This window comes from Culex quinquefasciatus, chromosome 3 (assembly GCF_015732765.1).
Source record: "Culex quinquefasciatus strain JHB chromosome 3, VPISU_Cqui_1.0_pri_paternal, whole genome shotgun sequence".
Taxonomy (NCBI): domain Eukaryota; kingdom Metazoa; phylum Arthropoda; class Insecta; order Diptera; family Culicidae; genus Culex; species Culex quinquefasciatus.
The window spans coordinates 65,111,045-65,137,580 of NC_051863.1; the positions used below are offsets into that span (position 1 = coordinate 65,111,045).

Sequence of the window (26,536 nt, forward strand, 5' to 3'; positions counted from 1 at the left end):
TAATCTGATTAATTCTATATGAACTGAACAATAAAATAAACAAAACAAATTCAATTGAAGAAAATCATGATGAGTTTTTCATTTTTTCAGACCAACCAAAAAAATGGTTCCAAAAAGTTAAGAAAAGATATACTTTTGCTTATATTTCGGGAATTCCCGGGAAAGCGAAATATATTTTTTTCGGGAAATCCCGGGATTTCCCGGGATTTTTTTCCCGGGACGGGAAATTGGACGTTCTAATAAAAATATTTGACTGATATGTAGGGCGTCCAATTTTCCCGGGTTTTGAAATTCCCGGGAAACGGGAAAAATATTTTTGAAATCCCGGGAATTCCCGGGATCCCGGGAAATTTTTGAAGCAGTCATAAAATGTATGTTTTCATAATATTTGATATGTTTTCAAGCTCAATAATAATAATTGGTGACAATCTACACTTCAATCTAAAAAAGGACGACAATTTTTAAATAACTTAAAAGAAATTAAAATTGTTTTTTTTATTTAAAAAAAAGTTCAAATTTAAATTTTCAATGTCATTCAAATTAAATAAGTGTTTTATAAATAAATTTCTTCTATATATTTCTTCTATATATTTTAAAATTTTTAATATATGCCACAACTAGAAAAGCTAGATAAATTTCTTTGAAAATATTTACAAAAACGAGAAGCGACAACAAAACAAGAGTTTTTTTTTTGAAAAAAAGGTCCTATAAGCTATTGTCCTTCATATTTAAAAAAAAAACAGTCAATGCAAAATTTTAGATAACTTTTGAATGTTTTATTTTATATAAAACATACTTTAATAATTCTTTTTAAGTTACTACCGTCAACTAGGGAAAATCAGGAATACAGGCTGAAAAGGTACAGGAGATTTCAGAGCAATACATTTGGAAATCGGTGTACTAAATTTTTTTTCTGTTCCTGTTTTAACCTTATTTCGTTACTTGCCCCAAAATCCGGAGTTTGATGAAAAATAATTTAAGATGATAATTTTCAATTTAATATCATAAATATAAATATGATAAATAGTCTTCAAAATTACGTAAAATTAAATGGAATATATATATTGCGCAAGGCATTTTGTGGATCTATGACTAAATTATAATCAATTTTCCCTTATCAGTCAAATGAAAGCTGATATATGCCGAATACAAATTTTAATGCTTTGAAGTTCGTATCGATTACTATGTATTTTACTGTTCATCTATTTCTACAACAAAATTTGAATTTTCAGACCAAAATTTGATTTTTTTCAATTTCGGGAATTCCCGGGACAAATTATGAAAATTCCCGGGATTCGGGAATTCCCGGTTTTGGAAAAATCCCGGGATTTTTGTCCCGGGAATTCCCGGGATGGACGCACTACTGATATGGAAATATCAGGTTCAAGGCGGGTTTGATTCCCGCCTTATCCTCCTGGCCTTCTATCGGATGGGGAAGTAAAACGTCGGTCCATTTGCGTAAAAGAGGTTTTGGGTGACTCACCACACATAACCTTCGGACCAATGTTGAAAATTCGACGTCTATGATTAATTTTGCGATTAATCGCTGGCTGCCTGTTACACCTCACGAATAAGACTGCTGAGAATAATCTTTATTCTCAAATTGCCACGACTAGGTGTCATTCGTCAAGTATACAACCGCTGATTATAACAACCCATGACTGCTGCTGTTAAATGGGGGAAATTATAATCAGATCGCAGCAAGTTGACGACTAAACCCAATCTTTCAAATTTTTATTCGTCTCTGCCACAGCCAGCGATCAAGTGTCAGTCGGGAAAAAGAGATCAAAGTATACTCATAGGGCCTTTCTTCAGGCAATCATTATTCGCTCGAAGTGATTTTTTTTTCAACCTTGCTTCGGACGCCTAGAAATGAGCAGAAACTTGCAGCAGAGCCCACAAAAGACCCGGGGGTCGTTAAAGTGGATTGCTTTGCTTTGGAAATAAAGAAGATTAGATAGGGACCATCCATAAACCACGTGGACACTTTATTGAAAATCTCAAGCCCCCCCCCCATTGTGGACAATTTCCATACAAATCATTTTTTTGTATGGAGCGTGGACAATCGCCAAGCAACCCCCCCCCCCCCTGAGGTTTCCACGTGGTTTATGGATGGTGGAAAACATGGAAAACGAAATATATGGAATTATGAAAGATAGGAAAGTGTAAGATTAGAAAGCGGAAAGATTGCATAGAGAAATTACTTCGAAGTAGAATGATTGAAAATAGTAAAGGTTGAGAAAAGGAAGATTAAAAAAAGAAATTGCAAAAAGGGAAAATAATAAAACAAGAAAACATGGAAAAGAGAAAGTTTAAAAAAGAAAGAGAAATTGGAAAGATTAGAAAAAAAATATGAAAAAGGAAAGCTTGGGATGAGAAAATATACCCGAGCAGACGGAAATAACGTGGGAATAACATTTTTTGATATTTGAAAATACTAGGCCAATAACATTTTATGTTATTTATAACAGGATTTGTTGTTCGTCGTTATGATTTTTTTGTTATTGGATTGTTATTGTAATAACAAACTAATAACATTTTTAGTTATTCTTCGAACAAATCTTTGTTATTATTTTTTGTTATTTTAACAACTAATCCGATCATCCCAATAACAGTTAGAGGTATTCTTCCATAACAAAAAATGTTATTCCAAAGTTGTTTGGGCTTTCAACCAATATCAGACCAATAACAAATTTTGTTATGATAACATAAAATGTTATTTATTATTTTATTTTATTTTATTTTATTTTATTTTATTTTATTTTTTTGTTTAAAAACCCTTATGCATGAATGGATTTTTCAAGAAGATTTCATAACACTTTCTGTTATTTTAACAGTATTTGTTATTCAAATGGCATGAATTTTGTTATTACCGTCTGCCCGGGTAGCAAAGAGTATGATTGGAAAGAGGAAATATTGAGAACTGGAAAGAGTGCAAATAGGAGTGATTTGAAAGAAGATTGATTAGAAAAAAGAAAAGATCGGGAAAAGGAAAAAAAACATAATAAAGGAAGTAATAGTTGAAAAAAGGGAAATTTGAAAATATTGAAAATATTGAAAAAAGGAAAGATTGGAATGAGGAAAGATAGGAAAGAATAAGATTGCAAAGAGGAAAGATTTTAAAGAAAAAATATTGGAATAATGATAAAAAGGAAAATATTGGAAAAAGGAAAGATTGGAATGAGGAAAGATAGGAATGACAATGATTAAGATTGGAAAGAGGAAAGATTGCAAAGAGGAATGATTTTAAAGAAGAAAAATCAGAATAATGATAGTAAAAAAGAAGAAGAAATAAGATTATAGGGAAAATAGATTGTAAGGGAGAAAGATTAAAAAAATAGAAGGTTTGAAAGAGGAAAGATTAGAATTAATAAATATATTGCAAAGAAGAAAGATTGAAATCGTTTTTTAAGAATGATTGCGAGCAGATAAAAAAGAGAGAACAAAGATTGGTAAAAGAATCAAAAATATAGAAGAATGGAGGGTAGAGAGATTGAGAATAGATAGTGTATTCATTTTGAAAAAGAATGATTGAAGAGAAAAAATATTCAAAGGAAGAACTCTGCAAAAAAGAAGATTAGAAAGCAGAATGATTGGAAATAAGATTTAAGGAAGCAATATTGGAAAGAAAAGGGATTCAAAAGAAGAACGATTGAAAAACAAATAAAGGAAGAATTATTGGAATGGAGAAAAAAGAAAGAAGAAAGAAGAAAGAAGAAAGAAGAAAGAAGAAAGAAGAAAGAAGAAAGAAGAAAGAAGAAAGAAGAAAGAAGAAAGAAGAAAGAAGAAAGAAGAAAGAAGAAAGAAGAAAGAAGAAAGAAGAAAGAAAAAAGAAGAAAGAAGAAAGAAGAAAGAAGAAAGAAGAAAGAAGAAAGAAGAAAGGAGAAAGAAGAAAGAAGAAAGAAGAAAGAAGAAAGAAGAAAGAAAAAAGAAGAAAGAAGAAAGAAGAAAGAAGAAAGAAGAAAGAAGAAAGAAGAAAGAAGAAAGAAGAAAGAAGAAAGAAGAAAGAAGAAAGAAGAAAGAAGAAAGAAGAAAGAAGAAAGAAGAAAGAAGAAAGAAGAAAGAAGAAAGAAGAAAGAAGAAAGAAGAAAGAAGAAAGAAGAAAGAAGAAAGAAGAAAGAAGAAAGAAGAAAGAAGAAAGAAGAAAGAAGAAAGAAGAAAGAAGAAAGAAGAAAGAAGAAAGAAGAAAGAAGAAAGAAGAAAGAAGAAAGAAGAAAGAAGAAAGAAGAAAGAAGAAAAAGAAAGAAGAAAGAAGAAATAAGAAAGAAGAAAGAAGAAAGAAGAAAGAAGAAAGAAGAAAGAAGAAAGAAGAAAGAAGAAAGAAGAAAGAAGAAAGAAGAAAGAAGAAAGAAGAAAGAAGAAAGAAGAAAGAAGAAAGAAGAAAGAAGAAAGAAGAAAGAAGAAAGAAGAAAGAAGAAAGAAGAAAGAAGAAAGAAGAAAGAAGAAAGAAGAAAGAAGAAAGAAGAAAGAAGAAATAAGAAAGAAGAAAGAAGAAATAAGAAAGAAGAAAGAAGAAAGAAGAAAGAAGAAAGAAGAAAGAAGAAAGAAGAAAGAAGAAAGAAGAAAGAAGAAAGAAGAAAGAAGAAAGAAGAAAGAAGAAAGAAGAAAGAAGAAAGAAGAAAGAAGAAAGAAGAAAGAAGAAAGAAGAAAGAAGAAAGAAGAAAGAAGAAAGAAAAAAGAAGAAAGAAGAAAGAAGAAAGAAGAAAGAAGAAAGAAGAAAGAAGAAAGGAGAAAGAAGAAAGAAGAAAGAAGAAAGAAGAAAGAAGAAAGAAAAAAGAAGAAAGAAGAAAGAAGAAAGAAGAAAGAAGAAAGAAGAAAGAAGAAAGAAGAAAGAAGAAAGAAGAAAGAAGAAAGAAGAAAGAAGAAAGAAGAAAGAAGAAAGAAGAAAGAAGAAAGAAGAAAGAAGAAAGAAGAAATGACTAATTTTTTTACGGTAGTTTGATATTTTTCGAAGCAATGAGCTTCCCTAATGCCCTATAAAAGTGACAAGACTGACCACCGAGAGCAAACATGAGCTGGACAATGAATTATACGAGTACGGCCTTCACTCAAATTTAATGGCTATCGTGGGCCCGTTAGACATTCAGCTCATGACAAGATAAAAATACACTCCCAAAAGAACAAATTGTCGCGAAACATGATGCCCAAACTTCAACCCCTCCCTGAGTGTCAACCTACCCCGTCGGTCGGATCGAGGAACATAAATATCAGCATCATGATGTAGTACGGCGTCCAACAGACGATGAACACGACCACGATCACGACCGATATCCGAAGAGACTTCATTTTGGCTTTGTGGATCAGCCGTTGACGGTTCGTGTCGGAACGGCGGTAGTAGGACCGGTCCACCGCGGACGTCTCTATCCGGAAGATCTTCTCGCTACCTGGAAGAATGCGATGATAGACAAATTAAAAATGTTTATTTGTGTACAAATGATTTAAAAGAAAACAATTTAATAAAAATCGTTATTTTCTGAATTCATCACGCGATTTTGACTCTTAACTTCTTAGCATATTCTAAGAAAGTTAATTTTGGCCCCGGCTTCCATAAGTGACATTGCTTACAAAACATCTTGAATCGCGTTCCATCTCGCTGGAATGGCACGTTTTGCTTGTAAATCTCTTCCGAGAAGGTTAAACAACGTATACAATTCTACAGCGGCACATTATCGTATAAAACGCAAAATAATAAACTCCGTAGCAAGTTGCAGCTCTTCAAGGGGCCAGGAGGGATGTCCCCTACTCAGAGGGGAACGCACCGACAAAGACAAGTACCCTTTTAATTACGCCTGGCGCTTTCAAATTAAATCACTTATTTTGGCCCCATAAAATAAACACCGTTGTCGAAGGGAAAGCCCCAAAGGATGAGAACGAGCAAAAGATTAACTCTTTTTCATTAGTGTTTTTTTTTTATTCTCGCGAGGTCGGCTACGTTCAAGTGACTTGAGGAGTTGTTCTCTGAGAACTTGTGTTTGCCGATTTTTCTTTTAACACAAAGATGGTAGATTATCAACAATTTTGGTCAACGTCACTTGTGTGCTATCTCAAGATAAAAATGATTTGACTCTTTACAACTCAACCCTGAAAATTCACCAAATATCAATTTGTGAAGCAATTCGTACCTTTAAAAAGCATTTGAAAGAAGAACTTACGAAAATTTAAGGGTTGGAAGTTTGTCTTGTTCTAAAAATGTATTTTTGTACTTTAACATTTTCTAAATTTTATGTGAAAATATGTACAGTCATGCCTCGGTTTAGCACCGCATATGGGGGATGCAAAACCGAGGCGTGCATAACCGAGGCACAGAGCTTATGGGATTTTGGCTATATGGGAGACATTGGCTTTAATCGTACGAAAAATCATGCAAACATCAAAAAATTATAGGGTTATGGAATCGATATGATGTCAGCTATCCATTAAAATTATTATTTCAAGAAATTTTTCACAAAAATACGTATTTTTCCTGTATTTCGAAAATGCATTTTTTTCTCTAAAAAACCAAAAATATATTGTTATTGCAATATGGGTATCAAATGATCAGGTATTTCATACATTTTGGATGTAAAAACAACATTTTCAGAAAATACTCAAAATTTTCTCAAAACTACGTCTTTTCAAAAAAAAAATCTCAAAATTTAAATTTTTACAATATGGGTATCAAACAATCGGGATTTTTTCATACAATTCGAATGTAGTAACAACATTTTTAAAAAATACTCAAAATATTCACAAAACTACGTATTTTCGATAAAAAATACTCAAAATTTCCGTTTTTATAATGTGAGTATCAAACGATCGGGATTTTTTCATACATTTCGAATGTAATAACAATATTTTTTGAAAATACTCAAAATTTTCACATAACTACGTTTTTTCCAAAAACATACTCAAAATTCCCGTTTTCACAATGTGGGTATCAAACGATCGGATTTTTTTCATACATTTCATACATACAACTGAAATTTTGAAAAATTTTGCGAAAATACGTAGTTTTGTGAACATTTTGAGTATTTTCAAAAAATGTTGTTATTGCATTCGAAAAAAAAATCCCGATCGTTTGATACCCACATTGTAAAAACGGAAATTTTGAGTATTTTTTTTTGAAAATACGTAGTTTTGTGAAAATTTTGAGTATTTAAAAAAAATATTGTTATTACATTCGAAATGTATGAAAAAATCCTAATCGTTTGATACCCATATTGTAAAAACAGAAATTTCGAGATTTTTTTCGAAAAATCGTAGTTTTATGAAAATTTTGGGTGTTTTCAAAATATGTTAATATCGCATTCGAAATGTATGAAAAAAATCCCGACCATTTGATACCCATATTGTAAAAAACTGAATATTGGAGTATTTTTTCGAAAATTCGTAGTTTTGAGAAAATTTTGATCATTTTAAAAAAAAGTTGTTATTACATTCGAAATGTATGAAAAAGTCCTGATCGTTTGATATTCATATTGTAAACACTGAAATTTTGAGTATTTTTTTTTCAAAAATACGTAGTTTTGTGAAAATTTTGAGAGTTTTCAAAATATGTTGTTATTACATTCGAAATGTATAAAAAATTCCCAATCGTTTAATACCCATATTGTAAAAAAAATCCAATCATTGCAATAACAATAATTTTAAGTATTTTTTCAAGAAACATTGTATTTTCAAAATACAGGTAAAATCCGTATTTTTGTGAAAATTTTCATGAAATTTTAATTTTAATGGATAGCTGATAGCATCCCGATTCCAGAACACTATAATATTTTGATGTTTGCATGATTTTTGTAGATTGTAGAAAATGTGAAAGTATACAAAAAATGGTGTCTTTATAAACATGACAAAACATCCATAGGTAAGGTGGTAGAATAAGCCAAATACTATCAAAAACAAACATAAACTAAACAAGATAAATGCAAATAAAACTCTAAAAATGGAACTAGAAAATCATAAAACAAGTAAATAAACACGGAAACAAAATTCCGAGAAAAAATTGGTTGTAAGAGGGTTAATCAATTTGCTAAGATCATTGATGGTTTTTAGTATAGAAAGCACTCAAAATGGTTTCTCCATGGAATAGTTTAGCTTCAATGATATTTTTTATTTTCCTGAATGTATTCAAACATGTTTTTATTTCAAAAAGTGAAATTTCATGATATTTTTAGATAAAAAAATCAATCTTAAAAGTAAAACACTTTCATTTTTAAAAGAGGACTATTTGCAATATAAACCGTTTTAAAATGTTATTCTTGATTTATTTGCTTTATAGTTCTCTTCCTCGCTCGCGAATGAGAAATGCTTTCCTTCTTCTCGCTCGAATTCCAATACTGGATCATAGGCTTCAGCGATCTAGTGATGTTTCCCTTATCAACAGCATGTATGAATGCGTTGAAAAGATAAAACACTACGCTTTCTGAAACTGGATCAGTTGCGAATAGGTAACAGTCATTGGCCACCAACGGCGCCCGCCATGTCAGTTTGTAGATCTCGATTTAAAGGGACAGGAATGTTAGTAAGCACATGTTGCTACTAGGGCAGCTGGTTTACCCTTACACCCACAAGTGCTAGGAACCTGAAAATTGGCTAGTAAGGTAGGGTTTTTGGTCAGGATTCGCCATAGAAGATGATGATGTGACCCAAAAACAAAGTGTTTGTTCAATGCGTTTATATATTAATCTCAAGGCTCAAATTTTTAATGAAATGGTTTAATCTTAGACAGCCGACTGTGGAAAAAACGAAACTATTGGCACTACGCCCCCCGGGGCATGGCCTTCCTCTAACGTGGGATTTCTGCTCCAGCGCCTCTGACGAGACAGGAGAAACCGGGACCGACGTTTTACTTCACCATCCGATAGAAGCTCAGTGGATAAGGCGGGAATCGAACCCGCGTCTCATAGCATCATCGGGATCGGCAGCCGAAGCCGCTACCCCTGCGCCACGAGATCCACAGCCGACTGTGGAAAGATAAAGCCAAATAATGTTTATTTATAGAATGACACAGCGAAATTGCAAAAAATTACTTAATACATTTAAGTGAGAATGTTACCAAATATTAAATCACTTACTCCACAGAGAATGTTGCCCCGCGTTCTTTACGACAATGTCGAACAACAACGAAAAACGCTTGTTTGCATCCACAGCAGAGGGAATGTAATTTCTTCGGAAAGATTTGGCCCGTTCTTGGTAAAATCTATTTTGTTTGTACCAACACCAGACACCTCCTAACAGAGTGAATATTTGTGGGAGTGTTGTGGTATTTATTGGGAAAAGCCTTTGTAATTATGCTTCGAAGCTTCAAATCCCTAAATTGCTTCGTTAAATGACGATTGACGAGGGTGCGGGATTTTTTACCGGTGATTCCGTTTTGGCATCATTATTTTACATGTATTTCGGGTTTATTTTAAATGAATATTGATTGATTTTTATTTTTTTCGGAAGGTCAACCTTTTTCAAATCCAAATAATTATCATGCTTAGATAAGGTCGACTGGTTGGTCAACTCTTTGCAGTACATACTTAAAAAAAACAAATGCCTCGCAGAAAAGACCCAGAACAAAGGATCAAATTTCCTACCCCTTAACAACAACAAAAAAAGACCTAGAAGATGGATCAATTAATTAGAAAAAGGACGTCATGCGTCAGTTCCATGCACCGTCGGCCAAGAGTCTTTTTTCAAGCCCCAAATCACTTTTGTCTCTTGAGATAAATTGGATTTGCGTGAACCTTATCTCATTCATTCATTGAGGGGGGAAACGCAGCTTCCAAAAATATCGAAGCACTTGAAATGCCGACGAGGAAAATGAGGACGATCTCGAGCTGGCACATTTATGGCTTCACGGAATTTCTTTTTTTTCCAAATCGTCATTCACAACCAGATGTCTTTTGAGGTCTTATAGATTTGATTACGGAAATGAATGAATGTCAGTCATAATCAGCCTCATTTATGCTTAACACGTTTCGTGCAGAAACTCATGACGTCATAATGATGAAATGCATCTTTAAACAGAGAACACAAAAAAATTTCAAGTTAATAATTCGTACCATTTTCCGAAGCAAGCCGGGCACGTCCCAAGAAGACTATTAAAAACCTAACCTCAAAGAACAATCATCAGCCGGGAGGGAAACCACTGAATAACGTGATTAACCTTTTGGTCACAGGCGGACCAACGGGACGGACTTTACGCCATTTGGCAGCCCAATTCAAACACTGTTGCATCCAACTAATATCCTTTGAGGTCGGGGGAAAATCTTCTCAGCAAACGGAAAACTTTTCTCATTTTCGTGCTCACGTGCTGCCACTAGAAATGCATCTGTGACTGGCCAAAGTTTGTGTCTGTGGTATTACTTGGAGTCGTCTCTGAAGTGCTCTGCTGGTACAATCGTATTTAAGGATTGAGTCGGAGTTTGAATTGAGAATAAAATAAAATTGTAGGTTATAACTTTGCATTCAAATGAAACTGTGTCCATTTATTTCTCATATTCGAAAAAGCTATTTTGCATAATTTGTTTGTCCGTTAGGAGTTTCCATATAATTTCTGAAGATTATCGCTATTATTAAAGCTTCTAATCGATGTTATGTCTGCGACAAAGTAGTAAAATGGGTCAAAATCATCAGGAAAAATTAATATTTTTCAAAATGACGGAATAGAATCAAAATTATTGATGATATTTTGCTGAGAGAGACAATTGGGTACGGTATGTCCACGCATCCTTCCTCTCCTGTAGCCTCTGTGAAATGTGATCCGTTCTCAGAATCCTCTCTGCGGCAAACACAACGCAGTAGGGCTGAACGCTTTGATCTTTGTAATACATTTTCGGTTGTTCTCGTATGTACTGCAATTATTGATACTGTCAATAAATGTGCTTGGGGCGTAATCTAATCACAAAATTTTCCAGCATGCTTTCATCGGACTGGCTGCGTTTGTGTTAGATTAGATTAGATTGGATTATATTATCAAAATGACGGAAGAGAATCGTTTTTTTTTCTTAAAATATTTTAATTTACTATATTTTTCGAGGGTTGTTCAAAAATGATAGTTTTATTTAATAAGTGGATCAGAACATTTAACGTAAATAACATTTGAATTTTAAGTACATTTAACCACATTTAACTAAAAAAAACAAAACAGAAAAGTCCAATTTTCATCTAAAAATCGAGCAAAACAATTCAAGTGGGCTAATGTGAGGTTGACGTGAGCAGTTTAAACTATTTGTTTACAAACTCACATTGACTCGTTTACATTGATTTGCTTGGAATAAGGTGAAAATTAAATTAGGGTATTATAACCAGTAGTGTACACTCTAGTAGAGCTGACGAGCATTTCTCACACGTTTTCAATTTAGGCTGGTACAAATATTTTTAAAAGTTTTTGTCACCCCCCCCCTTCAAAATTGGCCCGAAAAATCAGGGGGCAAAAAAATATTTTTACAATAACCTTCAAAATTTCAATGAAAATTCAAGTGCAACCAACTGAAATCAAATTAAAATACATTCTCCTGCGTTTAAAATCATTTTTAGCATGTTTGGGTTTCTTAAAAAATCTTAAGATTTTTTGAAAATTTTCGATGCAAAATCTTTTTTCGATACAATTTTTGTTTTTGTCAGATCATAGATTTTTTGAAAACTAATGATTGCAAAACAACTGAACTAGTGTAAAATGCATTTTAAAACACTTTTTTCATTTAAATGTGAAGACTATGGCTTGTTATTTAAATTATTATATTTTTTTATTTTTTTGCCCCCCCCCCTTGACCTCGGCCAGGGCCGAGGGACAAAAACTTTTTTAAATATTTGCATCGGCCTTACTTCAATTTATTCAAAACCATGAAATCTTAAATCTTTTGAATAATTGTGACTATTTTCATCAGTTAAGGCCATTGCAAATATTTTTAAAAGTTTAAGTCCCTCGGGGGTTTCAGTTGATTAAACTTTAATTTTCATTAAAATTTTGAAGTTTTTCGAAAAAATATTTTTTTTGCCCCCTGATTTTTCAGGAAAACTCTGAAGGGGGGTCCGGCTTCTGACGATGCATAGAAAAAAAATTGAATTTTGGATGGTTGACAATTTGCAAGGTTGAATATTACCTATTTTTGATTAATATTACAAAAAAAGGTGTAAAAATGTGTTTCCTGATGTAATATTACATATTTTTTTTCGACACGAAATCTGTCGCCATTTCCTGATGAATTTTATCATAAAAGCAGTAAAACAGTTTTTCTCTGTGTGCACTAAGCAATCGAATCCAGAAGAGAAACGATCACCAGATGTGTTGGTCCGAGCCGGGATTTGAACCCCCTCTACCGCTTACGAGGCGGAAGCGTTACCACTAAGCTACGGTAATTTTTGTAGGTTAAATTAATTCGACTTACAGAAGTGAAATCATCACTCAAAAAATTAATGGATTAATGGAGAAATGCTGATTTGTTGATTTGATTTGACAGAATGAAAAATCATGGCAATATTCATCATGTAATGATGATAGATCTACAATGATTTACAATGTTAAAAAATGAAACATTCGTGAAATTTTCCGATCTTTTCGAAAAAAATATTTTCAAAATTTTTAAACCAAGACAAACATTTTAAAAGGGCGTAATATTGATTGTTGAATTTTCCGGTTTTTAAACCTTTACATGGCAATATCTCAGCAACTAAGGGTCGTATCAACAAAGTTCAAAAAAGCAATATAGAGAATTTTCTCAGCTTTTCAAAAATATTTTTTTCAAAAGTGGGTAAACATGTGCATTAATTTTAAAAATTGAAAAACTGCGACTATTTTCAAAAAAGTCACCTAAAAATGGATTTAACTTGAAAACGGTGCACTTTATTAAACAAATGTTTGTACTTTTTGATTGCAAATTTGATTTTGCATCGAAAAATTAATTTGAAAAATTTTTGCGAAAAAATCAGTATTGATTAAAAAATTCATAACTCGGTCAAAGATTTTTTGCACAACCTGGAAATTTCTGAAAAGTTGGCATTTAATGTCCTCTAAAACATATAAAAAAAAAAAATTAAAAATAGCGTTTTTTTGCAAATTAAGTTCTAGTGACAAAAAGTTAAATAAAAAATCACCAAAATTTTTTTTACCGTGTATCACATTTTTTCAGTGTAGTCCATATCCATACTTACATTTTTGCCGAAGACACCAAATCGATCAAAAAATTCCTCCAAAAGGTACAGATTTTTGAATTTTCATACATAATTTTTGTATAGACAGCTGCCAAATTTGTATGGAAAATTTTATGGACAAACTAATGATGCAAAATGGCTTCTTTGGGCATACCGAAGGCACCAAAAAAGTTTCAGTCGGATTAAAAAATACAAAAAATTCGAATGACCGAAATCTGAGAGAACTGCTCAGATTATGTAATATTTCATCAGGAATTTGTTAAAACTCATCAGTTTCTGATGAATTTTCATCAGGTTAAATTTTTTATACATTTTAGAAGTTAAATTACTCAAAAAAGAGGCAATATTCAACCAACCAGAATTTCAGCCTTCCGAAATAAAACTTTTTTTCTTGTAGTTTTTTTCTGTGTAGGTGACAAATAACAATTAAGTGTCAGAATCAAATTGTTTTGAATGATGATGAACATGCTAAATAAACGCATTTTGCGAGATAAAATGATGGTGTCCTTTACAAAGCGGCGAGCCCAACATTTTGTTTAGAAAAACGAAATAAATCCCAAAAATATTTCTGAAAAACATAGAATTTGTCAAAACACTCTAATCGTAAAGCAACCTTATTTTCAATCAAGTAGCCCCTTCTCATCTGCACAAAAAAATCTTGTGATTACTTCAAAGCCCAAGAAAGGCACCATTTTTCGGAATATATTTTTTCTATTTAATTTTGCGATTTAAAAAAAAATTAATGCTGATCAGAACCAATGATTAAGATCCTGTACATTTTTTCTGTAGGGGGTGGGTTACCCAAAAAAAAATATTTGTCCAATTTTGGGTTGCGCTAACAATGTTCATTTTTGATAATAACACAAAAAGCACATTGTAGTGATTTTTCAGACATATTTCAATAACTTATTATCGGTGTGTTTTGGTTTATTTCCCGGTTATCTCATCGCACTGTTTGATTAATTTGTCGGTAAAATTACACTATATTTTATGAAAACTTATACAGGATACGCCCTCAGGGGTCTCAGATTACCCTATTGTACAGTTTTCGATTCTGAGTCGAAAGCTGGTTTTCTATGAATTAATTTCGCAAAGATAGCACGTCAAGAACGATCAATCACCGAAAATTTAATTTGATCTCCGTGACCTTTAACAATCCTTTGCAGATGGTGTTTTTCATACATTCATGTTTTGTATGCGCAGACTCTTGTGAATTACTGTATGGGTTCTAAATGTGCTAAAACAAATCCTCAAATGACTTTTAAGCAATTGCCTTTGATGTTATGAAGGCCATTTTCGCCTGGTAACACCATCACCCTCACCATCGTGATAGTAAAAATGAAATTAGTCAAAGCTCTCTTCAAGACTTTCGCACCATTTAGCCCAGCGTAGAGTGCTTTCTCTAGTGTGGTAGAAGTGTCTATGAACCAGAACTCGGTCGAATGCATATTGATGGGCTTCGGCATCATGTAGCAACGACGACGACGACGACGGAAAAGTTAATTGAAATTCTAGCCGGCTGGCGGCGAGAAGGCAGTGAATAATAATTGCTTTGAAATTTAATTTAGCCAGCGTATTTACCCCTGGATTATTGTTTGTCCTTGGCCGCGAACTACCCTGGCCGGTAGTAGCTGTCTCCAGTGGTGGACACCACGAAATATTTTGGGTTTAGTTTCCCAAATTGCGCTTTGAACTGGCAGCATGAGTTTAAAGTACCCCTTTGCTAGTTGTGAAATTATTGAGTCACTCGGTCTTTAAAATTGTATTGCTGTGAGTTTTTTTGTATCGTTGATAAAAGTTTCATTTTATTTAATGATTTTCTGGTGGTTTTAAGTTATCTTCAATAAGATAAAAAATCCATATTTTTTTCCTGGCTCAAAATAAGATCCCTCCACTTCGTCTCTCTATGATTTCTTTAATTCTGAATCCATCAAAAAGTCAAATTTGTTTTGGAACTTAAGCGTTTTTTCATGTTTCAGGTGTTTTTTTAACGAAATAAATATGCAATGAACTTTTCGCTTGCTCTTCGCATGTTTTTCGCTTTTATTTTTTAATTTTTTTAGGTGGATAAAACTTAGTCCATCGATTCTAATGTCAAGGTTGCAATTTTTCTGATTTCAAAGAAAACTAAATTTTCAGGTTGATATATTTCGGAGAATAAACTTGTTTTATATTTGTAAAAAAAGTATACATTAGAGTGTAACAAAAATGACTTTTTTGGCGGGCATTCAAGGGTTTGTTCCGGTGGGCATACTAAGCCCAAATCCAAAATATGAGCTTGATTGGACGTAACAGGAGCTGGCGCTCCGCCCTTCAATTTTAAATGGGATTTAACCCGTAAAAAAAGATTTTTTCAAAAATGTCACTTTTTGAGGCATTTTGGCCATTGAAGCGTTTATTTTCAACATCATTGGCGTGTAGGCCAGATCCTTGCGCATCTTTTGGTATATATATAACATTGAAATTTGGAGCACCCTGGAGCTCGGTACAGGCCTTCAAAGTTTGGCATTTTTTTCGAAAATCGGCCCCGGCAAAAAAATATGCGTCGCGCCTCGCGACGCCCTAGACGCCATTTGATTTTGCCGGGGCCGATTTTCGAAAAAAAAATCCAAACTTTGAAGGCCTGTACCGAGCTCCAGGGTGCTCCAAATTTCAATGTTATATATATATATACCAATAGATGCGCAAGGATCTGGCCTACACGCCAATGATGTTGAAAATAAACGCTTCAGTGGCCAAAATGCCTCAAAAAGTGACATTTTTGAAAAAATCTTTTTTTACGGGTTAAATCCCATTTAAAATTGAAGGGCGGAGCGCCAGCTCCTGTTACGTCCAATCAAGCTCATATTTTGGATTTGGGCTTAGTATGCCCACCGGAACAAACCCTTGAATGCCCGCCAAAAAGTCATTTTTGTTACACTCTAGTATACATCCTTGTGCATCTTGAACCGAGTAGCTGATAATTTTCTGGAAAATTTTTATTTTTTGACTTTGACGACCTTAGTAGGGGAAATTCTCGTATGTTTGGCAGGTTGAGCACTCGTTCCTAACTCCATCTAATTTGGTGATTTTCACTATTTAAACAACTAATTTTGCAAAACTTTTGATAAAAACTTGCTTGCTCACTTCTTATTGAGCTAATTATCACTCGATTTCAGTTGAAAACGCTTTTAATTAGCTTTAATTGAATGTCAAAGTCCTGACCTGCCAACATTAGAGGCACGCTGGAATTAGATGCTGTTCTAATTCCAGCGTGCCTCTCTCAGCTCATATGAAGATTTCTTCAAGAACGCTGAAAAAATTATCTCCAGTCTAGATCCCGAATCCAAAATACATTTGTATGGCGATTTCAATCTCGGTGCTGTCGACTTCATGGTTGACGCAGAAAACGAGTCTATTCTTATTCCCATCTTAGGGGAAAGTGATAGATTACAAGTAATTTTTGACAAAATGTACTCTCTCGGCCTAAATCAAATTAATCATGTTAAAAATCAAAATAATCGCTTTCTTGATCTTCTTTTTACTAATATGACTGAAGACTTCTGTGTGACTGAAGCAAATAATCCACTTTGGAAAAATGAAGCTCATCACACAGCAATTGAATTTTCACTTTTCGTGCATAAGGCTAATAACAGACCAGATGGTTCAGATTACGAAGAAATTCCTGATTACAATAATGCCAATTATCCCTTAATCAAACGTAGACTATTAGAAGTTGATTGGAAAGCATTACTAGAGAAAGAAGCGAACATCGAGCTAGCAGTTAACACTTTCTATAGCATTATATACGACATCCTCGATGAAAGCGTCCCAATACGAAGAAAAAGACGCACAATTGACAAACACCCGCCTTGGTTTACAAGAGAGGTTAAAAACCTTAAAAATAGAAAACAAAAAGCTCACAAAGCTTACAAAAGCAATAGCCAAAAACTTGATGAGTATCTACAAATATGCAGTCAGTTAGAAGTCACCATCCAATTTGAATTTGAAAAGTATCATAGAAAGGTAGAATAGGAAATCAAGAGTGATTCCAAGCAGTTTTTCAATTTTGTCAAATCAAAATTAAAAAGTAGTAATTTTCCGTCAAATATGTCTCTCGACAATAAAATTGGCAAAAACAGTGCAGAAATTTGTGAATTATTCGCAAACTTTTTGAAAGCGTATACACCTCTTTTGATGAAAACGATCGAGACCGAAGCTACTTTTCCTTTATTCCCCAAGCGAATAACGAAATAACAGTCGATAGCTTATCCTTAGATGAAATTCAGGCGGCTCTTAAAGCTCTTGACAGTTCAAAAGTACCGGACCAGATGGAATATCTCCAAAATTTGCAAAAATGTAGCCTCTGAACTGGCTTCTCCGCTTTATTGGCTATTTAATCTATCATTAAAATCAGGAATATTCCCAAGTGCTTGGAAGAAATCATATTTAGTTCCAATTTTCAAATCCGGTAAAAATCTGACGTGAAAAACTACCGTGGAATTGCTCTTATTTCATGTATTCCCAAGCTCTTTGAGGCAATAGTTAACAACAAAATGTTTGCTCAATTAAAAGACTACATAACACAAAAACAGCATGGATTTTTCAAAGGGCGCTCAACCGCAACTAATCTTCTCTCGTTCGTAAACTACACATTGAATGAAATGGATAACAAAAACTCTGTACAGACACTCTATACTGACTTTAGCAAAGCCTTCGACAGAGTGGACATTCCTATGCTTCTTTTCAAATTGGATAAAATCGGAATTGATTCTAATCTACTTTCATGGCTTAAATCTTACTTAACAAAACGCACGCAATGTGTTAAATTTAATGGCCTCATATCTAGGCTCATCAATGTTACTTCCGGGGTACCTCAAGGCTCTCATTTAGGCCCATTACTTTTTATTCTTTACGTAAATGATGTATCCTTTATATTTAAGCATATCAACGTTTCGATTTACGCAGATGACATGAAATTGTTTATGAAAATTAAAGACGAAACTGACGCTTCAAGATTCCAGAACGAAATCAACATATTCTTTGAATGGTGCTGTCGTAGCCTTTTACAACTTAACATTAAAAAGTGTACATCGATCTTGTTCAGCAGAAAAATAAATAAGCCAAATATAAACGTAAAACTAGACAACCAGATAGTTGAAACCTGTTCAAATGTTAGAGATTTAGGAGTCATACTTGATTCTAAAATGACTTTCATCGAACATTACAACACGATGGTATTCAAAGCAACTAATATGCTCAACTTCATAAAACGATTCAGTTATAACTTTAAGGACCCCTATACATTGAAAACATTGTTCATAGCTTATGTTCGCTCTATTCTTGAATATTGTAGCGTCGTGTGGAGTCCACACATCAAAACACACGAAACCCGTATTGAATCAGTGCAAAAACAATTTTTACTATTTGCTCTTCGTAAACTAGGGTGGACAGTGTTTCCCCTTCCTTCGTATATTGCACGCTGTATGTTAATAAGCTTAGAAACACTTGTAAAGCGTCGTGAATTCGCTTCTCTTTCGTTCGTAAATGATCTAATTGCAAACCGAATTAATTCTCCAGAGTTGTTACAAACATTAAATTTCTATGAACCCACACGCGTATTGAGAGCACGTGAGCCATTCGCATTGCATTTTCACAGAACTGACTACGCTAAACACGGGCCCATGAATAGAATGATGGAAACTTATAACAAATATAATAACATAATCGATTTCACAATGACAAAATCCACCATGAAAAAACAGTTCTACAATCAAAGATAGATGTTCCCCCCTTGTAATTAGAAACTAAGCAACGATCATGTAGTCTACGTATGTTTGACGAATAAATAAATAAAATAAATAAATAACTGAGATAGAATGAAAATAAGGAAATTTGTTTGTTTCTGATTGCTACCTAATAAGACTTCATTTGTCAATGAACGATATCTATGAAATTTTAAATCAAAAATTTTATTTTATTTTTTCAAAATAGCGAGAAAACTCACTTAGATTTGCTTTTTTGACATTGAAAATGGGATTTTTTATAATTTGCTTTCTCTAAAAAGCATACCAAATTTGAGCAACACATGTCTTTTGGTGAGAAACATTGGAAAGTGATAAACATTGAATAAAGATGATAATTAGCGAAAAAAATGTGCAGTGAATTCCGCCGGGGAATCGACGTAATCGACATATCAAATGTTATATCGACAGCGTAAAAAAATCGCACCAATTTGAAAATATTTATTTCATACAATACATTTTTGAACAAAAAATTACTTTAACTTGAAAATTGTGCACATCATTAAAATGTGAATAAAGTACTATTGGAGTGCAAATTATATTAATTAAGTACTTAAAATTCAAAAATATTTTTTGAGACATAAATTGACTAAATCGACTTAAATTGACAAACTTGTCGAAATAAAAATGTCCGTCTTGCACTTAAGAAGCTCAAAAGTTGAAACTTTTGATCAGACAAAACACACAGGAAAGTACAAAAATCTAAAAGAGGGAAAGTTTGTCAAAATCGAGTTATTGTGATAAAAGTTTAAATAATTAAATTGAATTTGGATGTTTTTATTCTCAAAATATATTCAAAAGTGGTCTACTCCAAAATTGAGCCGATTTGGTCAAAACAATAATAAGATTACATAGAACCCTATTACTGAACCTGTTTGCTTTATACAGCAATTCCCCACGAAAACAGCATGGAAAAAAACAAAAGTGCTCGGATCGGGCTTAAAAATTTTTCTGGGGGTTTCCTGGCTGAAATAATTAGACCCGTATTTTTTTGTTTGGCCATAAGGGTGACCTACGCCGTGTTAGGGTGGTCTGAAAAATGGCCATTTTCGTCGATTTTCGCAAAAACCACTTTTTTCGAAAAATCATAACTCCTCGCCGTTTTAACCGATTTCAATTATCTTATACGCAAATGAAAGGTGATAAGTTGGCCTTTTAATGAAAAATAGTGAGAAGTTTCAAAAATCTAGCCTAACATATGAAAAGGGCGTATGAAACTTTAAAATGCCGTTTTAACGGTGTCTGGACCAAAGAGCCTATGTCTGCCTATTTTTATCGGATTCCCCGGACATTTTTACGTAACATACCAAAAAATGGAAGAAGTTCATTAACAGGATTCCGAGATATGATTTTTTGAAAATAAAATCCGTGTTTTTCGACGCGCCGCGTGCATAAACCGGAGAATGACGAAATTGGCAAAAGTCAGCTTTTTTCACTAAAACTGCGTAAACTTTAAAATTTCAGCGATGACCTATAGATGTTTGGGTACCAAAATTTTCGTAATTAAAAGACGCAACTTTTGGTACCCAGACATGTATAGGTCATCGCTGAAATTTTAAAGTTATCGCAGTTTTAGTGAAAAAAGTTGATTTTTTTTGCCAATTTCGTCAATTTCTGGTTTTTGCGCGCAGCGCGACCAAAAACACGGATTTTATTTTCAAAAAATCATATCTCGGAATCCTGTTAATGAACTCCTCCCATTTTTTGGTATGTTACGTAAAAATGTCCGGGGAATCCGATAAAAATATTTCCAGACATAGGCTCTTTAGTCCACACACCGTCAAAACGGCATTTTAAAGTTTCATACGGCCTTTTCATATGTTAGGCTAGATTTTTGAAACTTTTCACTATTTTTGATTAAAAGGCCAACTTATCACCTTTCATTTGCGTATAAGACAATTGAAATCGGTGAAAATGGCGAGGAGTTATGATTTTTCGAAAAAAGTGGTTTTTGCGAAAATCGACGAAAATGGCCATTTTTCAGACCACCCTAACACGGCGTAGGTCACCCTAATGGCCAAACAAAAAAATACGGGTCTAATTATTTCAGCCAGGGAACCCCCAGAAAATTTTGAGCCCGATCCGAGCACTTTTGTTTTTTTCCATGCTGTTTTCGTGGGGAATTGCTGTATACTAACGTTGCTTAGCCAGTTTCTGACTAAATATAACACAAAATGGATTTTAAGAGATTTTAAAATATTCAAATCTTAGTGTAAACAACCACTTAAACATTGTATTGACTGTTTCTTGAAAAACATGGTATTTATTTTCCAATTTTAATTATGGATTAGATTTAAGTACAATTTTTACAGTGTACAATACTTTGTTTTGTTCATTAATTGTCCAACCGAAACAGGTTCAAACAGTGCTGTAAACCGCTCTGCTGAAATAAGCTCGAAATTTAGTCGGAGTGTTCTGCTGGTTCCGGGAGACATTTAAACATATTAAATTTATGCTAATCAGTGTGCGCAACGAACAGATGCTGAAAATATTTTGTTGCGAGGCATGCTCTGCTTTTAGCCTAATAGTTTATGTTTTGCTGATTGAATGAAATTTGGTATTTTTTGCATTTCCATTAGTTTTCAAGAATAATGGAGAAAAACTAACAAATAATCATTTTGTTACACAGTAAAAAAAGTAGCAGTCCAGTTGCATTTAAATAGCCTGAATTTTGTAGACGCGGGCTAAGGCGCCAGTGCTTACTGTTGTTGGTAGGTTTGAATCCCGTCGGTTGCCACTTTTTTTTGTGTTTACAAAAAAAGTACATGCAGTGTAATTTACTTTTATTTTTTTCACTGTGTACCTTTAACTGCATGCTAGGAACATCTTAGTTAGAGTAAGTAATCCGATTATAGTTCTCTAAGGAACGATATGTAGCGTACAGCGACTCGATGGTTGGATGCTGCGTATGGCAAAACAATAAATTATCATTTTCTTCAAGCGTATTTGCTAACAGGGCTCCTGGGCACCGTTTGAAATGTGATGTAACGATCGATTCCTAACGATTGCGCATTTATTATAATTTGAGGCAAATCTCTTTGAGAGTTTTCATAGTTGCATGAGCACATGAATATCCAAAACGTTCTTTAATTATTTTCATTTCACAAAAGCCATTTTAAGTACTTGCCAAAGCATTTAGATTTATAAATTTGTTTGAATTTGAGAAAAAAATATTATTCCGAATTTGAGATTTTCCCTTAAAGATTTCCTACGCTTTACTATCTTACTATCGTTTAAACTGAAAGGATGCTCAAGTTGCAAAGGCTGCTGATTGCTCTCTGAACCGAACACCAGATTAACGACGGCCGTAGACTTCGAGGAACACAGAAAAGGCATCCGGGACAGAGGACTAACAATTTTATCTCTTTTTTCGCAAATGGAGCATTCAAGTTCAAGTTAATCCTGTTCGCTGAGGCTGGTGGGATTTTCTCCGTTCGTGTTGCTCCCGGTCTATTGTCGTGTAATCGGTTTAGCATCGGATGGTGTATTTTTTTTATTTAATTTTATAAAGCTTGTTAATAATTTGAGCTGGGCAATTATTGGCTCCGCTTACTTCTTTTTTATGTAAACTAACTTTTGAAAATTTAATTGCGGTGCTTATTTAATTTCCCACAATGCAATTTGTGGTTTGCAGTAAATGAGTAAGTAGCTATATGTTGCGAGATATTTTTTTTTTCGAAGTTTGTTTTGTGGTAAATGCACTCAGTTTGAATTGCAATCGTTTTGTTTTGCTTTAAATAATTCACGTTACTGTTTGTAAACGTTTGAGCAATCACCATTAAATACATTCATGTAACGCTCAGACTGTATGATGTTAGAAAACATTTTTGTTAATAATACGGATTCGGAATGATGCAGTTGCCAGAAGACAAGCAGAAGGCCTGCGCTCCAAACGTGTTAGTAAAGTCATCAAATGGGTGTAATCTACCCGAGCATGGGTAAATAACAAAGGAAATGCGTAATAATACCTTTCTCCGGTATCAATACCAAATTTTGGTATTTCTGGACCCTTTAAAATTTGTCTTAAGGATTATGCAAGAGCAAAATGTGGTATTATACCAATTTAAGGTATTGTTTTGATATTGCAAAATTGCAGAATTTGTCAATGTGTCACCACATTTTGGTATTATTTTGGTATTAAAGTGTTTTATCAAATTCCTCTGAAACCATGGGAAAATTTTGACCAATTTTGACAAAATAATTAGTTTTGCGCTAAAATGATGTCTCAAAGCGAATGCCTTCATTGAAAACCGGAAATTTCAAATTTGATTCTAAACATTTTTGATATACCCCCTAAAGAAATTACTTGAAATTGTGGAAAATTTTCTAAGTCAGGATGCAACATTTTGGTATTGATCAAATTATGGGAAATTTTTTATAAACTTTGACGAATTAACTAATTTTGCGCTAAAATTACTTGAAAATGTTAAAGCTGATTTTCATCTTTTTTATTTACCCACAAAGTTTTTTTTAAATCGTTGAAATTTCTCTAAGTCGGGATAACCAAATACTTTAAAAAACGAGTCAATCGACAGATTATGGAATTTTGGTGAATTTCAATCCAGTTTCATTTTAATAACACTTATTTTTCAATCTTGTTATTTTTCAGAAGCTTCAAGAGCTTCAAGCACAGGCCGTTCATCAATGACAAATGCATTCGGTGTGGTGAAGAATATCACTAAGAACAACATGGAATCAACAGGTGAGTAGATTTGGCTGTTGCATATGTATCATTTCTGTTTTTTCACTTACTGCAACTGGTGCACTAAAAAATTGAATGAAAATACCAAAATTTGGTATTACTTGTGCAAAAAACAGCGACCAAAATGTGCCTTTGGTTGCCAAATGGTAAAATAACATGGAATCATATCAAAATCATGTATATGTGGAAAACCACAGGAATACCAAAACCTGATTTTCCAAGGGCGCGGGAATACCTAAAAATAAAACCATGGCAATACCAAGTTTTGGTATTCAAGCAATGTTCAAAAATCCAGAAGAGCTCAACTTGGTATTGAAATGGTTTTATTTTTAGGTATTATTTTACCCTTGGAAAAACATTGTTTGGCATTGTTGTGCCCTTCCACATACAAGACTTTGGTATGATTTCATGGTATTTTATGATCTATAACTGGGCAACCAAGGGCACATTTTGGTCCCTGTTATTTGCCCAAGTAATACCAAAATGTGATATTCCCGTGTTATTTACCCCTGCTCGGGTAGTAATCCAGATAGATAACCTTTTAAAAAGAAGGCTGATTTTTTTAAACAAAATTTCGTATTTCAAAAATGTTTAATATCATATTTTTTAGCAAATAATGATTTAAAAAAATGGCTCTGCTAAAGTGATTTTGAAATGTTTTTGCAAAATTTTTATTAGTTTAGTCTATCTACAACCCAACCCCGCCTCTAGACAGGCTTCGATTTAAAAATTCGCCAAAAAATCATTTTGAAACCAATTCAGCATTCGAAAGAAGAATTCTAAGTGTTCTTAGTGTGAAAGTGTGACTTGTTTAATCTTATTTTGCCAATGTTTAAAAAATGTCAGTTTGTCATGCCTCTACGAATTTCAAAACAATTTAAATGATAATGGTAACATTCTATTGCAAAATTCAACTCTCGATTCTCGGGAAATTTTAAATCTTGAGAATCGTCACGGAGGTTCACGATCGTGACGATCTCGTTGGATAAACTCGTGCTGAAAAATTCTTCTTTTCGCAATTTGTTGCATAAACTACTCTTTTAAGATGGACATTTTCGTGGTTAACGTCAATACCCTACTGCATGCTATGAACTAGTAGCAGTTTACTTTCCAAATCCAGGAAAATCTCTCTGGTCTGTCTCCCCTGAAACAGACACCTGCAGACAAGAGTGTTCTTCATTAAGACCCAATAAGACCCAAAAATAGCAGAAACACAAACCTCCTCGTCATACTTACTCGATATCGTTCTAAACGTTGATAAATAAGTGCCAATCAATATCAGCAATGGAATGATGAACATAAATACTAGGGTGAAGGTGGTGTAGAGCTGCTCCTGCCACCGCTCGGAGTAGAAGCCGTGGGTGACGCACTGGTAAAAGTCTTCCAGGAAGGGCCCTTTTGCCACCCGAAAAATCATCCACTGAAAGTAGAAGGTAAAGGGGAGAAAAGCAGGAAATTCAATTATACAGATTAGACTGGGTGTTTTCTGCGAAGCAAGTTTTCCAAATGAAGTGATTTCCAATTTCAATTAAGTTATGATACCTTTTTAAAGGAATTGTAAACAGTGTTGCCAGAATTTCCCCTGAAACAAAGATAATTAATTTCATTTGGCCACATTCCAAAAACTTGCCCAACACTTCTGTGAACCGGAATTCTCAACAAGAAATAATCTCCGCAAATTGGACAACCAACGAGGTACAAATGGACAACACCGGTCTTTTACTTTCGACAGGTTCGAAAGGAAGAAACATTCTTGCTGGGCTGCGCTTGGACTCGAACTGGACATGCGGTGAGAGTACACATGAACTTTCAGAACATGGTTTTACACGTTCACGTGGATGCCGGAGCAGTAAAACGAGTGGAAATGTGAGTTTAGCTGAGTCTTGAGTGATGTATCTTCTTGTCTGTAAGTCTTTTGCTGGAGTTAGGGATTGTTGGAGTGTAATATCTCCTTTACTTGTATTTAATATTGGGAAGTGTTGTAAAGTTGCCATCAATTTGAACTTTTCAAAAGTAAAACTTGATGCAAAATTTTAAATATCAAGCAACTTGAATATCAAGTAGGTCATATCGGCCCCAACCTCCCCTAAAACGCGCTTCACCATCTCAACCGGTGGAGATTGGCCGTTAATTGCTGTTTTTATGGCGAATAGTTTAATCTGATACCTATCTTCCTGGACGCGTATAGCGGTGAGAGGTTATGTTTGTTTTAATTTTAACTTTTTGTGCACTGCCAGAGAAAAAGAGAAATGCGGCGGCGGAGCCACTTTGTTTTTAGCTGGAATTGTACCGTGGACAAACATCTCAGTCCCGGGTATTAGCCCTTGCTGTGTCCCGTTTCAGAATTAACGAGAACTTGGCGGCTAAATTTTGAGTTCAGTTGGCATTGTCCAGATTTATATATTTTATAATTTGTGCAAGTCTTCCAAAAAATCAGTTTTTTTTTAAGATGAGGTTATTTAATTTCAAAAGCACGACGATAACGAAACGTAATGATTCTTGGAGATGTTATATTTATTATTTATTTATTTTTTTATTTATTCTTGATTTATTCATATGCATAAGAAAATTTTAACTAATCATAACAAAAAACATACCACAGTGAAGTGAAACTGTATCTGCCCGAACAAATAACTTTCTCGAAAAGAAACATCCACAATTTTCACTTCCATGTCTACGATGAATAATGCAACACCAGTAGCAGTAACTCGTCGTAGTCGTGCTATCTTGCCGCACGTGCATTTTTTGTCCAATTGAGTTAAGAACGGCATTTTTTGCAGAAAAACCGCCATGCTTTGTTGTCACTTTTCACATGAAAGAAGTTTCGATCTTGTTGTGCTATCTTAACACACCCTGAAACTTGCTGTAAGTGCGATAAGTGGCTAAAGGGATTTTAGGCCAGAACACGTTTGACACACGTACATGTCCGACT

The 26,536-nt window shown here is 33.8% G+C and overlaps 1 protein-coding gene across 2 annotated transcripts in view; it reads right to left on the reverse strand.

Annotated features, from left to right (window-relative positions):
- LOC6050274 (gonadotropin-releasing hormone receptor) overlaps window positions 1–26,536 on the reverse strand; it is a 101,317-nt gene that overhangs the window by 12,439 nt on the left and 62,342 nt on the right. For both annotated transcript variants that reach the window (XM_038262473.1, XM_038262474.1), the window contains exons 3-4: window positions 24,841–25,024; window positions 5,179–5,384 (exon numbers count right to left, since the gene is read on the reverse strand). In XM_038262473.1, the coding sequence (XP_038118401.1) occupies window positions 5,179–5,384; window positions 24,841–25,024 (390 nt within the window). The remainder of the gene's footprint in view (window positions 1–5,178; window positions 5,385–24,840; window positions 25,025–26,536) is intronic.